This window comes from Pituophis catenifer, unplaced genomic scaffold (assembly GCF_029215685.1).
Source record: "Pituophis catenifer annectens isolate HBS135680 unplaced genomic scaffold, rPitCat1.0.hap2 SCAF_2, whole genome shotgun sequence".
Taxonomy (NCBI): domain Eukaryota; kingdom Metazoa; phylum Chordata; class Lepidosauria; order Squamata; family Colubridae; genus Pituophis; species Pituophis catenifer.
In genome coordinates, this window is record NW_027256882.1 from 38,524,248 (window position 1) to 38,539,691 (window position 15,444).

General features: G+C 44.0%; 1 protein-coding gene across 1 annotated transcript in view; it reads right to left on the reverse strand.

Annotated features, from left to right (window-relative positions):
- The window catches only part of CCHCR1 (coiled-coil alpha-helical rod protein 1), a 28,260-nt gene extending 13,105 nt beyond the window's left edge, over window positions 1–15,155 (reverse strand). The window contains 11 exon segments of the mRNA XM_070933427.1: window positions 366–472; window positions 3,312–3,422; window positions 5,252–5,401; window positions 8,552–8,662; window positions 9,469–9,589; window positions 9,684–9,826; window positions 10,608–11,100; window positions 12,745–12,917; window positions 13,809–13,895; window positions 14,966–15,062; window positions 15,064–15,155. Coding sequence (XP_070789528.1) covers window positions 366–472; window positions 3,312–3,422; window positions 5,252–5,401; window positions 8,552–8,662; window positions 9,469–9,589; window positions 9,684–9,826; window positions 10,608–11,100; window positions 12,745–12,917; window positions 13,809–13,895; window positions 14,966–15,062; window positions 15,064–15,155 — 1,685 coding nt within the window.
- Window positions 15,156–15,444: the final 289 nt, after the last annotated feature.

The following is a 15,444-nucleotide window of genomic DNA, read 5'->3' on the forward strand; positions in this document are numbered from 1 at the left end:
GGCCAAGCATCTGAATTTTAATCACGTAACTATGGAGATGCTGCAATGGTCTTAAATGGAAAAACAGTCATAAGTCACTTTTTTCAGTGCCATCGTAACATTGAAGCTCTTTCCACATTCTGTGCATTTATATGGTTTCACTCCTGCGTTATATGGTTTCACTCCTGCTCCTCCCTTTTATATTCAGTAGATACCTTTTCTGAGGGAAACACTTTCCACACTCCAGGCATTTATATGGTCTCTCCCCTGTGTGAATTCTTTTATGAGAATTAAGTTTCCCTAAACGAACTGTTGTAAGTCGAGGACTACCTGTACAAACAGAAACAATATTTGATGAAAAGCCTAGAATCCATTCTCTCTATTACCTGCTGACAAAGTCGGTCAGTTCCCGAAGGGCTTTTTCACCAGCCTCTGCCCTCTGTTGAAAACTATGCATTTGTTTGTTGCAGTGCAGCATCTCTGCTTGCAGAGTCTGTAAGAAAAGGAACGTTCTTTTTTGAATAGGCCGGAAAATTAATTCTTGTGATCTCTTCAGAATATACTATACAAGGTAGAAACTCTTAATGCTACTGCAAGGCCCTATTTTAGAATTAAATAACTATCTTTCTCATTCTAAGTTCCAATTTTAACCGTGTTTCTGGGTGTGCCAGTGGAAACAGGGGCCTCACCATCTCAAGGTTGACTCTGCCTTCCATTCTTCCGAGGTTGGCAAAATGAGGACCCAGATTGTTGATGGCAAACGCTGACTCTGTAAACCGCTAAGAGAGGGCTGTAAATGTTGTGACCTAGGCTTATTGAGTCATTACAATGCACAATTGCTCCCAAACAAACCTATTTTATTGTAACAGCTGAGAATTACATTCATTCCCAGCCGAGTCCCAATTAGTTGCAAAACAAGTCCTTTGGGATAATCACCAACCTTCTTCAAAGGCCCCACAAAGTTCAGAAACAAACAAGAGATGTTGACTGGAAACAGAGTTAGCAATGTTGCTTTCCTGCAAAAGGCCCAAGTGCCTTTGTTTCTCTTTTAAGCCTTATGGGAGGGGCCAATCATCTCCTGGCCTTACTCCCGAGTCGTCCTTTTTGCTTTAGCTGCTCTTGCCTTCTGGCAGCTCTGCGAATGTGTACACTAGGAACAGACTCCTGTTCCTCTGCCTCTCTGTTGTCCGACTCTGGGGGCTCCGGAGTCCGCGCATCACTCCCAGATGGCCCTGGCCCCATCTCTGCCTCTGATGCAGAGCCCTCGTCCAGGCCTTCCCCAGACTCCAGGACTGGCCCATGTTCCTCCCCAGCCTCCTCACTGTCTGACTCCGCTGCCAGCTCCGCAGGCTGCTGGCGGACCACAACAGTAAAGCACTGTGAAGCAGTTTATAAGTCTAAGTGCTATTGCTAGATCAATTCTATTTTTAAAAAAATTACCTCCCATCTTCGGATGGCTACCGAGAATTCCTAACACTTTTTCCCTAAACAGATAGCAATAAAAAGTACACAGAAGTTACCTCTTGGCATAGCAATTTCTTTATTCAGGGGAAGGGACTGCTGTCATCTGTTTTGTCTGGGAAGGACATTAGAGGTGAAATTCTGAGGGAAGAAAATGGCCACCTCTCAGGGGAATGCAGAAAGCATTAGGATCAGGAGCTGCATGTTCGTTTAGAATCTCTTCCTTGTTTAAATGGAAGATCCAAAATGGTACCGAGCCATCGATAATAGGAAAATGTGAGAATTGAACTGCTCCAGTTTTATGCTGCCAAGGGAACCAACTCCTGGCTTCCCTGATACTTTGGATTAACAAGAGAAGGCCTACCATTCTTCATCTATGGTGCACAAACTATCATGCCTTGAGATCTGGCCATCCTCTGGGAACTTGGGTGTCCCAAGTGATCCCTATAAGTCACTCCAGATCCACAGAAGACACCTCTTTGTTTACATCCAGAGAACGAAAGCAGATGGTTGGCTGCACTAAGGCCAATCAGCATGTTGCTCAAATAGCAGTAGCACTTAGACTTATATACCACTTCACAGTGCGTTACAGCCCTCTCTAAGCAGTTTAGAGCCAACCTATTGCCACCAAGAATCTGGGTCCTCATTTTACCAACCTCTTGCCACCAAGAATCTGGGTCCTCATTTTACCAACCTCTGAAGGATGGAAGGCTGAATCAACCTTGAGCCGGTGAGGATTGAACTCCTGGCAGTGAACAGTTAGCCTGCAATGCTGCATTCTAACCACTGAGCCACCATGGCTCTAATAAATCAAGGAGAAAATAAATTATGTGTAGAGCTTTGCCCAAAAGCTCCAACTCTAGAGCAAGGCAGGAGGTAACTAGGATAGAGAGAGACTGCTTTTTCTCATTCTAAGGATTGTTACAAGCTTGTTAGTTTGGCCATACTGCAGTGAACGGGAGGAACAACTCAGCTTTCGGAACACCTTCCTCTGTAAGAAAATGGACAATGTTCAATCAAAAATATAAAACAGTATTTAATTCACAAACTCTGGTTATCTAAACAAAGAGGATATTAGAGTGCCCTTAATCAAAATTAAAGCCACACCCCTTCTCTACAGTGGTTATACTTTCCACTGAGAAAATCTCTCCTAAAACACAGCTAATTCTCCTCCTTTCATTTTCTTCCATCAATTACCAACTACCAACTACTATCAGTCACTCTGGGGACAACCATTTCCAAATAATATCAAGATCACGTGAAGTGTTAATACCACTTTATAATGCCTTGGTAAGGCCACACTTGGAATACTGCATTCAGTTTTGGTCGCCACGATGTAAAAAAGATGTGGAGACTCTAGAAAGAGTGCAGAGAAGAGCAACAAAGATGATTAGGGGACTGGAGGCTAAAACATATGAAGAACGGTTGCAGGAACTGGGTATGTCTAGTTTCATGAAAAGAAGGACTGGGGAGACATAATAGCAGTCTTGCAATATCTCAGGGGCTGCCACAAAGAAGAGGGAGTCAAGCTATTCTCCAAAGCACCTGAGGGCAGGACAAGAAGCAATTGGTGTAAACTAATCAAGGAGAGAAGCAACCTAGAACTAAGGAGAAATTTCCTGACAGTTGAACAATTAATCAGTGGAACAACTTGCCTCCAGAAGTTATGAATGCTCCAACATTAGAGATTTTTAAGAAGAGGTTGGATAACCATTTGTCTGAAGTGATGTAGGGTTTCCTGCCTAGGCAGGGGGTTGGACTAGAAGACCTCCAAGGTCCCTTCCAACTCTGTTATTCTATTTCTATAATACAGAGGGATCTGTAGTCACAAATCTTTCTGTTTCAAGAGGGGTTGTGTGAGAATATATTACCTTGTTTCTTACTCTTTCCATATCCGCTTCAGCAGTTTTGTCCTCAAGACTGTGGAGCAACAACGCTACTTTCTGTTCTCTAGAAGCCACTTCTTCTTCCATGTCTTTTACCTGGGGATAGTGAATTATCCACTTATAAGTACCTCAAGGCAGTTAATATACATAATACTCCTTCTTCCTCATTTTCCCCACGATAACCCTGTGAGTTGAACTGAGAGAAAGTGATTGGCACAAAGTCACCCATTTAGCTTTCATGCCTAAGGCAGGGCTAGAACTCACAGTCTCCTGGTTTTTAGCCCAGCACCTTAACCACTACACTAAATTGGCTCTTATTTCTTGGGTTTCAAGGTTGCCCAACTCCAAAAAGACTCTGGAGGATTTACAGTTTTTAAAAGAATACGTAAGGCTGGATACAATGCTACTTAAGTTTTATAATGTACTTCCAAGCATGTAAAGGCATGTGAAATCCTTTACATGCCTTATATATTTTACTCCTCACACATCTGCCACCAGACTTTAAAAACAAAGATGGATAAAACAATATAACAGAAGAAACAATAAACCAAAATGTCGGATCAGCAATTTAAGGGGCATACTGTGAGCACCACTTCAAATAATATAGGACCCAGTGAAAGCCGAAGGCACAGCAATGATCAAAACCAATCACAAGAAAACAAACTATATAAATATGATTAGTCCATATTAGTTTTTAATAACTTCCCCCTTCTGTAACATTGAAAAATACAGAATATTTTTCTGTATTTACTTTTCAGAATATTTTAGGAAGTTTTGGGAGTCAAGAGGCTGTGCACTCTTGATTTAAAAGTATTCTAACGCAGATGAGGTAGGAGCTGAGGCTGAAATTGGCTTGCATAGTAAGTCATGGTTTGACTTGCCTAGTAAATCATGGTTAAAGGCAAAATCTACACATCTCTTGATTCAGGTTCAAGCTCTTGGCCGCTAACCGGATTCAACTCATGAATTCTTCATATAACCTCATTCATAATAACTAGCAAGCCCAACAGCCTTTCCACACAGTGACAAGTACTTTTATCACCCTAGGCCAGGCATCTGCAACCTTACAACACTCAAAGAGCTATTTGGACCCATTTCCCATAGAAAAGAAAACACCGGGAGCCACAAAACCCTTCCTGTGCCTGACTATTTCTTGAGCGGCCACAAAACTAGCATATGTAGTTGAATTAAACATTCTGTTTTCTTCTGAAACTTTTCTTTTTCTTGGATTTATCCATGGTTGGCCTACCAGGGGTTGAAAAGCTCAATAAATTGCATGCCGGCGGGTGTCGCACATTGGCAGTTGTGACGCATATTTTGAGTGACAAGGAACCGCAGCAGAGGGGTGAAAGAGCCACATGCGGCTCCAGAGCCGTAGGTTGCTGACCCCTGCCCTAGGCAATTAGAATTTTTCGTAGCCACCATTCACATCTCATCAGAAAATCTAGGTGTTCAGCATTCTCTTCCCACTCCCTCCCAATCTTTCCTGACAAACCTAGAAATCGTAGTTTACTAGGTTCCATTTGGGGTTTTCTAGAGAATGTACCCATTTCCCAATGAACGCACTGGGAAGATCAGTATATGCATTTAATCAATTCAACCAAACAGCAACAGCACTTGGACTTATCTGCTGCTTCACAGTGCTTTACAGCCCTCTCTAAGAGGTTTACAGAGTCAGCATATTGCCCCAATAATCTGGGTCCTCATTTTACCCACCTCAGAAGGATGGAAGGCTGAGTCAACCTCGAGCCCCGTCAGGATCGAACTGCTGACAGTGGGCAGTTAGCCTGCAGTACTGCATTCTCACCACCACAGAGCCTGATAAGTTAAGGAGTTCCCATTTGTAAAATGCACAACCTCTGGTATTTTCTGTGTATATTCTAATCCGCTCAGGCCCCCAGTCCCTGTTCATGGATAAACCGTACCTTCTTCTCCAAAAGTTTAGTGTCATCCCTATGACTCAGCTCCTGAGACTTCAGCTGCACCAGGAGAGAAAATACTTTCTCCCGCCATCTGGTCAGCAGGCACTGAAGTTTTTGAGATGACTCAGACTGGAGAGGGTCCTGGAGATGCACCTGAAAAGATAAAGCACAAAATCAGACCTCCAACATACTTATCATCCCTTTCTACTCGGAATGATTGCAGATACCAGGAAAGACAAATGCACCATTGGTGGCATATGGAAAAAGACAAAGTCTTGTTCTCAAAAATGCTAGACTTTTCAGATGCAAGAAAAAGCTTCCACTCATAAAACTATCAAGATATGAAAGCCCCTGGGAAGCCATCAATTTCAGCGGGCCTACATCCCTTCCTCCAAACATTTTCCTGTTTCTGTAACTAGGATCACAATTCACAACATGGTATCCAAAGAGAAATATGAAAATAGACATCACTCTTAGATCCTGCCAGGCTCATTGAAAAAAATGTGTAATTAAAAAATGAGTTGCAAGTCTGTCTCCAGCTATGTTGTCAAGAATGCTTGCTGTTTCAGTATGTTTTCTTAGAAAGGGAACATGACAGGAGAGCAAGTTTGGTGCAGTGGTGAAGGCATCAGGCTAAAAGGAGCCATGGTGGCACAGTAGTTCGAATGCAGTATTGCAGGCTAATTGTGCCCACTGACAGGAGTTCAAACCTCACGGGCTCAAGGTTGACTCAGCCTTCCATCCTTTCGAGGTCAATGAGGACCCAGATTGTTGGGGGCGATATGCTGACTCAATAAACTTCTTAAAGGGTGCTGTAAATCACTGTGAAGCGGTATATTAGTCTAAGTGCTAGTGCTACTGCTAGAAAGGGGGAGACTTGAGTTCCAGTCCAGCTTTAGGCACAAAGCCAGTCATTTTCTCTCAGCCCTAGGAAGAAGGCAATGGCAAACCATTTCTGAAAAACCTGACAAGAATACTGCAGAGACTTGTCCAGACAGTCTCGGAGAATTAGTCATGACTGAACGGGAAAAAAAGCAATCATAGTAAGCAGCTGAAGCCCTGTGCTTTGTTTCATGCTATGTTTTTAAATGGGAGGGGGGAGCTTTCTTGACAACAGTTACTAGTTATTCATTGTTCAGGAGCTGTGATGATCACGAGCATTGTACCAAAAAACTGGGCAAAAATTAATCCAAAGGTACTATCTTCCTTTAGTTGGCAGCAAAGTTTCCTCCAGAATTAGTAACTCTACTTCTGCACACTCATTTATTATTTATTTATAAAATGGGCTTTTTAAAAAAATCTAAGCTTTTTTAGAAATCAAAACCAATGTTAAAACGATACAATTTATTAAAATTAAAAAGAAATATAAACCAATTTAAAATAAAGAATAGAACCTTTACACACATAACTATAAAATAGCATGACAACAGCTGATCAGTTAGAGATGAGTTAGAGAAGACTTAGAAGAGTTAGAGGTTGCAGTGGATTCCTACAGAGAGCAGGGGTTTGTCTAGACAATCGACAAAGTCCCCTCTAGTTCTTACATTCTATGACAGGGGTGTCAAACTCAAGGCCTGGATCCGGCCTGCAGGGTGCTTAGATCTGGCCTGTGGGGCCATCCTGGAAACAGCAAAGGACCGGCTTGCGGTGCCTCCATTTTTTTCTGGCAGAGGGTTGCAGGAGGCCATCGCAGCTGAAAATGGAGCTCAGGAGCTCGTTTTTGCTGGCAGAGCACTTGGGCCACCGCAGGCTCCCCCGACACGAGTGACATTGAGCTGGCTATGCCAACCTGGCCCCCCAAAGTCAAACATAACCCTGATGCAGCCCTCAATGAAATTAAGTTTGATACCCCTATTCTATGATCTATTGCAGGGTTCCCCAACCCCTGGGCCATGGCCCGTTCCAAACCAGGCCATGTCAATGGCGGCCGAGCGTCCTCATGTGCACAACTCCACTTGAGTAGCGAGCACTTATTTGCGTGAGAAGTTCCATTTGCTCGTGTGCAAATAGAGCTGAGCACACGGAACCATCCACTTTCCCACCCACCACCCACCCCACCAGTCCACAAAGCCAGAAAGCTTAGGGACAGATTTATTACAAATTGTACTGATAGTGTTCTCTCTCAGTTCATTACATTTCATATCTTTGGCACACAAGGTCTCTGCAAAAGGCCATTTTCCCTAACTGATATGTAAAAGGCACTTGTGGGCCTTCTACAGGGCCCTACAGTGGGGTCCCCAATCCCTGGGTCGCGGCCCATTCGGAACTGGGCTGTGCAAACAGCATGTGAGCGTGTGCACGCAGCCCCACTCACAAGCGGTGGGCGCCAGTGCTGGCAGCAGGATGGATAAAAATCAATGATTTTTTTAAAAAAATTTAAAAAAATCAGATTTTTTTGATTTAAATTGGATTTTTTTGATTTTTATTGAATTTATTTTAATAAAAAACTTTTGGGGTAAAAATCTATCGTAAGATAGTTTTCTATTTAAGATACATAAATAATTTAGTTTATTCAGCATGAAATGGAGCTTAGTTATGTAGCATGAAGCTGTATATTCTGCAACACTGGGACTATTGGTGAGTCAACAGTGGGTCAAAGGAGTAGCAGAGATGACAGTTGCTCTTTAAAAATTATGATTTAAATCGAGTTGATTTAAATCAAGCCTTTTTACTAGTGATTTAAATCATGATTTAAATCAAATCCACCCTGGCTGGCAGCCCCACTCACGCGAGCGGACACCTGCCCCTCACAGAAAACCACCCCCTATTTCCCCTCACCACCACCACCCCAGGCCCCAGAAAGGTTGGGGAATGCTGATATACAGTACAGCAGAGGTGTCAAACTCAAGGCCTGCAGGGTGCTTAAATCTGGCCTGTGGAACCGGCCTGAAAATAGCAAAGGACCGGCCCGCAGTGCCTCTGGCAGCCAAAACAGGGCGTGGGGGGGCCCGCACCTTGTTTTCAGCCTGGATGGCCTCCTGCAGCACTTCACAGGCCAAAACAGGGTGTGAGGGACCGTATGTGGCATGGGGGTACACGCATGGCCGGCAGGGTGCTGCAGGTGTCCGTCCCGTCTCCTTCCCCCAGCCGGCACATGGAAGAGAACTACAATGCTGATCTGGCCCTCAAAGAAATCCAGTTTGACAATCCTGCAGTACAGTATCCAGATCTTACATTGTGTAGGGCTTTATATTCCATTACAAGTACCGGTATTACAGCAATGCTATATGGATCATTATACTGTATTCTAAACCCCAATTAGATAAGACATCAGAACTTTATAAAATGCTCAAATGAAATCACCTTTTTATCAAGCTCGGTCTCCTGCAGAGTCAAGATATCACCTAACGAAGCCACACGAACTTGCAGAAGCTCAGCTGTCATTTTCAGAGCCTCCTTCTCATCCTCAAGTTGCTGAAACAAAAAGAAAAATGGTGCCCAGGTAATCCTCAACTCTACCAGCCTTCGTTCAGTGGCCGTTCAAAGTTACAATGATGCTGAAAAAAGTGACTTTTGTCCAATTTTCACATACAACCACTGGCATGGAATTCAAGGAGAGCTGTGACTATAAGCTTTAACAGCAGTGAGACTGCCTTCGCAGGCCATCTGCTGGTTGACCAATGGGCTTCCTAATGGAGCTGGTCGAAAGAGCAGACTGCTAGACTGGATGGGTCAGAGGGCCAAAGCAATAGCCCTGTTTATTGTTATCTTCCTCCATCTTTCCTGAGTCTTCACACCACCCGTTTCGGGTCAACACTCAAGGCTTAGGACCCTGGACAGCATCCTGGGATCCGGGGAGCTGGTTGAGTCTTAAAGCAGATTTGGGTTAATGTCAGGGTTCCAAGTAACACCCCCAACAAAAAAGACTCCGAGGCTTGAGGTTCCTTAAAGTTCCATTTTATTAGAGATGTCATATTGGCACATCTGAAAGCTTCCAAGTTTTCCCCACCCAAAAGAAAGTCAAAGATCCATTCCCTGCACCCACATGTCCATCACATGGTCCAATCAAAGCACCATCCCAACTGGAGATGCCTCCCAGTTCCAATCCTCCAGGTGCAGGGCAAGATGTCCTTGACTCTCTGAGAAAGGAATGTTATTATGACTATATATCACCCTGGCTCCATACAATCCCCCCTCCCAGTTTCCCACAGTAGTAAATGTGGCAGGCCTGAAGATTCAATGCAAAAGATGGCTTCCAGGCCTGACACTTATAGCCTCACCTGTATTCGATTTATCAGCCGCTCCTGTTCAAAACCAGGTTTACTTGACTTCTGCTCCCCCACATAGGTCTTAAACTGCAGCACCAAAGCATTCTGGGTAGCCAGTTCTGCCTCAGTCACGCTGGAAGAAAGAAACCAGGGACTACCTTGAATAAGATCTCTGTACCAGGGAAGGGAGAGGTGTGAAGAGGGAGAGTGAAGAAAAATTAATCAACCTGAGTTGGTTCTGGAGTATATCTTTTTTCTCCCTTAATTGACTGGCTTCCTTACGCTGAGCTTCCAAATCCTGTTGGAATGCACATATCTGATGCTTCAAGGAAGTCACTTCAGCTTCGTAGACTTCAGACAGCTCATTCAGCTGTAGGAGGAAAAAGAGAAGCTGGAGACTTGGTACATAGGCTCACCTCTATTACTCTGTTTGAAATTACAGGTAGTCCTCGATTTACGGCCACAATGGAGCCCAAAATTTCTGTTGCTAAGCGAGACAGTCGTGAAGTGACTTTTGTCCCATTTTGCGACCTGTCTTGCCAGTGGTTAAGTGAATCACTGCAGTTGCTAAGTTAGTAACACAGACATTAAGTGGAACTGACTTCCTCAATGTCTTTGCTTGGCAGAAAGTTGCAAAAGGTGATCACATGATCCCGGGACACTCCAACTGTCATAAATATGAGTCAGTTGCCAACCATCTGAATTTTTATCATGAGACCTGAAAAAGTTGTTAAGTATGGAAAAACGGTCTTAAATCACTTTTTTTTTTCAGTGCCGTTGTAACTTTCCACGGTCACAAATGAACTGTTGTAAGTCGAGGACTACCTGTAACTGCCCTCCAATGCTTTCTTTTCCAGAGAGCTTTGCAACTTATTTTATTCTATGCCTTTTCTAAAAAAAAAAAAAAAAAAATCGTCCCGAGCTGTGATTAGAATGCAGTATTGCAGGCTGATTCTGCCCACTGCCCGCAGTTCAATCCTGAAAGGACTCAAGGTTGACTCAGCCTTCCTTCCTTCCGAGGTGGGTAAAATGAGGACCCAGATTGTTGGGAGCAATATACTGACTCTATAAACTGCTTAGAGAGAGCTGTGAAGCACTATGAAGCGATATATAAGTCTAAATGCTATTGCTATTTTTCATTCTACAGTTACCTTTGCTTGGTACTCTTTCAGGACTGACTGTCGGCATTCTTGAACCATGGTCTCTTGCCTCCTCCACTCCACCTCTCGCTCTTCCTTCATCTGCTGCAGCTCTCCCTGTGCCAGGGCAATTTCATGGTTGCTCCTTTCCTTGGTTGACTCCAGTTCCTCCCTCAGGAAATCTGCTTTCAACTGACTTTGCTTCCTGAGCTCTTCCAATTCATTCCTTAGGGCCTCTTTCTCTTGCTGACTACTTTTCCTGACTTCTTCCAGTTGGGTCTTCAGGATAGCAACTTCAGTAAGGTTCTGGCTTTTGAGGAAGGTTAGTTCTCCTTGGAGATTGGACAGGGTACTTTCCCGAGCAGCTACGGTTGCCTCCTGTTGGGCAGAGGAAACTCGGAGGGCGCTAACCTCTGACTCCAACCGCTGGATCTCGTGGAGCTGATGGGAGATGATTTCAGCCTGTTGAGACATTGCCAGGGTCACATTTGAAGGCTCAGCCAACCTATCCAAGGACCTTAGATAGAAGAGAGGAAGATGTCAGGACGTTTTCCTATCTCAAAGGAGAATGCTCTAGGCCAGGAGTGTCAAATTTGATTTCATTGAGGGCCACAACAAAGTTGTGTTGGGGCTGGGGGAAGGGGGGAGGGCATGGCTGGGAGGCAGCATGGCCAGCTCGACGTCACTCATGTTGGGGGTACCTGTGGCGGTCAACTGCTAAGGCAGGACTTTCCTCAGATCCTCCCTCCCTCTCAGTATAACGTTCCTTCCTTCCTTCTCTACTCAAGGCCTGTGGGCCAGTCCTTTGCTGTTTCCAGGGCAGTCCCGCGGGCCAGATCTAAGGCCCGGATCCGGCCCACAGGCCTTGAGTTTGACACGCCTGCTCTAGGCGTGCATCCTGATTGCAACCTTCCAGATTTGTGAGCTTCACTTCACAGAATTGCCCAGCCCGCATAGCTATTGCTGTAAATCCTGTCCATACAATCTGAAGGGCATCTCTACATAAGGAAGGACAATTCTAGGAGCTGCTCACTTAATAACAGAAACAACGGAATGCATAATATTTCCTTGCTAAAAGCCATGAGTCAAGAAGACCATAAGTAGGTTATCTGCTATACAGGTAGTCCTCAACTTATAAACATTCGTTCAGTGACCGTTCAAAGTTACAACGGCCCTGAAAAAGGTGACTTACAACCGTTTTTTTCAGACTTACACCTGTTGCAGCATCCCCTTGGTCACGTGATTAAAATTCAGACGCTTGGCAACTGGCCTGTATTTTATGACGGTTGCAGTGACCTGGGGTCATGTGATCACCTTTTGTGTCATTCTGACAAGCAGTCAATGGGGAAGCCAGATTCACTTATCAACCATGTTACTAATTTATCGTATTTTTTTGGAGTATAAGACACACCTTTTTCCCCAAAAAAAGAGGGTGAAAATCCGGGTGCGTCTTATACTCCGAATGTAGCCCCGCCCAGCTTCTCAAATGGAGCTTTCAGAGGCTGAAAAAAGCACCAGAAAGGAAGCTTCATAAAAAAAGCCCCCAAAACAGAGCTTCAGAAAAGAAGCCCCCAAACAGAGCTTCAGAGGCAAGAAAAGAAAGTTTTTTCTGAAACAGTTTCAGAAGTTTCAGAGGCAGAAAAAAAAGCAAAAAAAAGCAAGGCACAGAGCTCACAATCAAGGAACCTGTTGCTAAAATTCACCTCTGGGAATAGCTGATTGGGGGTATTCCGGGAGGCTGATCCACCTGCCAATCAGCTTTTTTTTTTTCCTCCCCAAAAACTAAGGTGCGTCTTATACTCCGGTGCGTCTTATACTCCAGTGCGTCTTATACTCCGAAAAATACGGTAACTGCCATGATTCACTTAACAACTGTGACAAGAAAGGCCATAAAATGGGGCAAGCCCCACTTAACAGCTGTCCTAGCAACAGAAATTGTGGGCGCTATTGTGATCATAAGTGGAGGACTACCTGTACCATGTCCAAAGAAAACAAAACAAAACTAGAGAAAAATGAATCTAAAAGGTGCTGCTCTCAATCGCTTAGCTAAGAAACAGTTCAAAGCATGTTCTTCTAATAGTTTCCTCTCCCAGCTCACACAGAATTTTAAAAAGTTCAGAGAAAATGAATAAGATACAGAAATGTTCACCTGGTCTTATCTTTTGGGTCTTCTGTCGTATCTACTTTTGTATTCCATTTTTGAAGTTCGTCTTTCAAACGCAAATTCTCTCGTCGGAGTTCAGCAGCTTCCTCCCAGTTAGGGTAAACTGTGGCCCCCAAGAGCCCAGTAGTAGACACTGTTGGAGGAGGTGCTGATTGGCTCTGGAAATGTGAAGGTGGAATCAATTCTTTAAATCCTAAGGGGGGAAAAACACAGAAAACACCTAACCTCATGATTTTCTATTTGGATCTATAATGCTAAGCCAGACTCTCACCAGATAGAAAACCATTAGTTGTTAATGAAAACACAGAACGGGGATCTTAAGTTTTACCCAGACAGCTGTTGTGCTAGTTTAAGTATGCCAATGCTACCTTTGCAAACTAAGGAAAGAAAATTATTTGGTGAAAAAAGATCAGGAAAGAAATGGAAAACACAAATATCTCTTTGCTCTTCTGGCCACCTGATCAATTTCTCACACCTTTATCAGAAATCCTCAGAGGTCAGAGAGCACCACAGTGAGATACAGGACTGTTTTCTGAAAGGGTATGGTGTGTGTGTCTGTGTATACACGCATACACATACATCTTCAAGTCAATATTGACTTCTGGTGACTACCTGGACACGTCCTGCAGTTTTCTTAGCAAGATTTCAATAGTAGTTTGCTATTGCCTGCTTCCTGGGGCTGAGAGGCAGTGACTGGCTCAAGATTACCCAGCTGGCTTTGAGCCTAAAGGAGGACTAGAATTCCCAGTCTATTTTCTAGCCGAGTGCCTCAACAACTATATCAAACTGGTTCTGTAAAACGCTTTATAGGCAACATTTTGAACTGCAACCAGAAATGGATCAGTCTCATAATTTAACATTTGGCAAACTATGCTCTTTGTGGTTAGTCTCAGGAAATAATCCAGAAAATTTACTTTGTTCTTAGTGGATTTCAGGTACATTTCTACAGAACACACACAATGCATTAAATAGGCTAGTTTAGAAGCTGCAACCGTAGCGATAACTTTATGGCTAGGTTATCTCTAAGAAGGAATTTGCTGATTCTTTACCAGTTGGCCTTGTAGTCTGGAACACAGCAGGGGGGTCCAGGTGCTTGCCTGAATCTTTCTTCTTGTCCATGGTCTCACTTCAAGGTCCTTCAAAATATACAAATACTTTGAATAATAATAATTTCAATGCTACTGACAATTTAAACACATTATTAAAACAAAAGTTCACTAACAAATGAACAGAACATGTGAAAATTAAATCTATTACAATTGAAGGCCTTTTTGTAGGACTCTATAAAGAAGCTAGACCCGATTACGGGAAAATGCCCCATAACCCTAAAGGCAATGACTGAGAATAACAGAATTGGAAGGGACCTTGGAGGTCTTCTAGTCAAACCCACTGCTCGAGGAGACCCTACACCAAATGGCTGTCCAATGACAGAAGACTGATCACAAGCCACAATCTAAAGAGTTGATGGCACTCAGGAGTATCTTTCCAGATAATTCCACTATCTGAGAAGGATTAATAGGAGCCTGGTGGTGCAGTGGACTAAACTACTGTTAAAGTAGTATTTAGCTGCCAGCTGCCTGCAATTACTGCGAGTTCAATTCTCACCAGGCTCAAGGTTGACTCAGCCTTCCATCCTTCCGAGGTAGGTAAAATGAGGACCCGGTTTGTGGGGGCAATAAGCTGACTTTGTATAAAATAGAACACCGCTTGGGGGGGGGCAAAAGCCCTACTAAGCAGGTATATACAAAAGTATGAAGGCTATTGCTTAAAAGCATTGTAAGCCGCCCTGAGTCTCTGGAGAAGGGCGGCATATAAATCACACTAATAATAATAATAAATAGATTACATAAAGCAGTGTCTCTTAAAGGGTGCACGCTCACATTTGCGAACAGGTAGGGAAGGTAAGTGAATCCCACCTCTGGACGGCGCGCTTGCCCACAGAGAGGGCTCTGCATGCCACCTCTGGCACACATGCCATAGGTTCACCATCACGCAGGGGTGGGTTCTACTTACCTTTACTACCGGTTTGCAACGGGGCCGTGTGAGCGAAGCAAGCGTGCACGCTCTTCTGCACATGCGCAGAAGCGTTTTCATGTCAGCTTCAGTGGGTGGGGCTTCCCGCCAGTTTTACTACCGGTTCTATAGAACCAGTGCGAACCGGGGGCAGCCCACCACTACCATCACACCTTTAGGCTATGCAACCAACCTGGGACTCCGCATGACTGGAAGCTGCAGTCTCCACATTGGGGAAGATGGTTTTAGCCACATGATTCTCCATTATAGTTCCTATACGGGCAATTCCAGGACTTGTTCCCCCCCCCTTCATTTATTGGCTTTTTAAACTTTCTGAATCTTATGAGTGTCAGATGTTTTAAAACAATCTGATGAAACATCATCCACTTCATTTCATGCAGTGAGTGCTTTGGGTTCAAGAGAAATTTATATACTTCTGATCTAGTTTCCTGGTTGGCAAATCCAGCATAAACTGTACCCTAAAATCAAGGATTAATCAATCAATCGAGCTGGAAGGGACCTTGGAGGTCTTCTAGTCCAGCCCCCGGCTCAAGCAGGAGACCCTATATACCATTTCAGACAAGTTATCTGTCCAGTCTCTTCTTAAAAACCTCCAGTGATGAAGATTCCCTTAACCAGTATTGGCGATTCAGACAATCCCAATGCCCCACA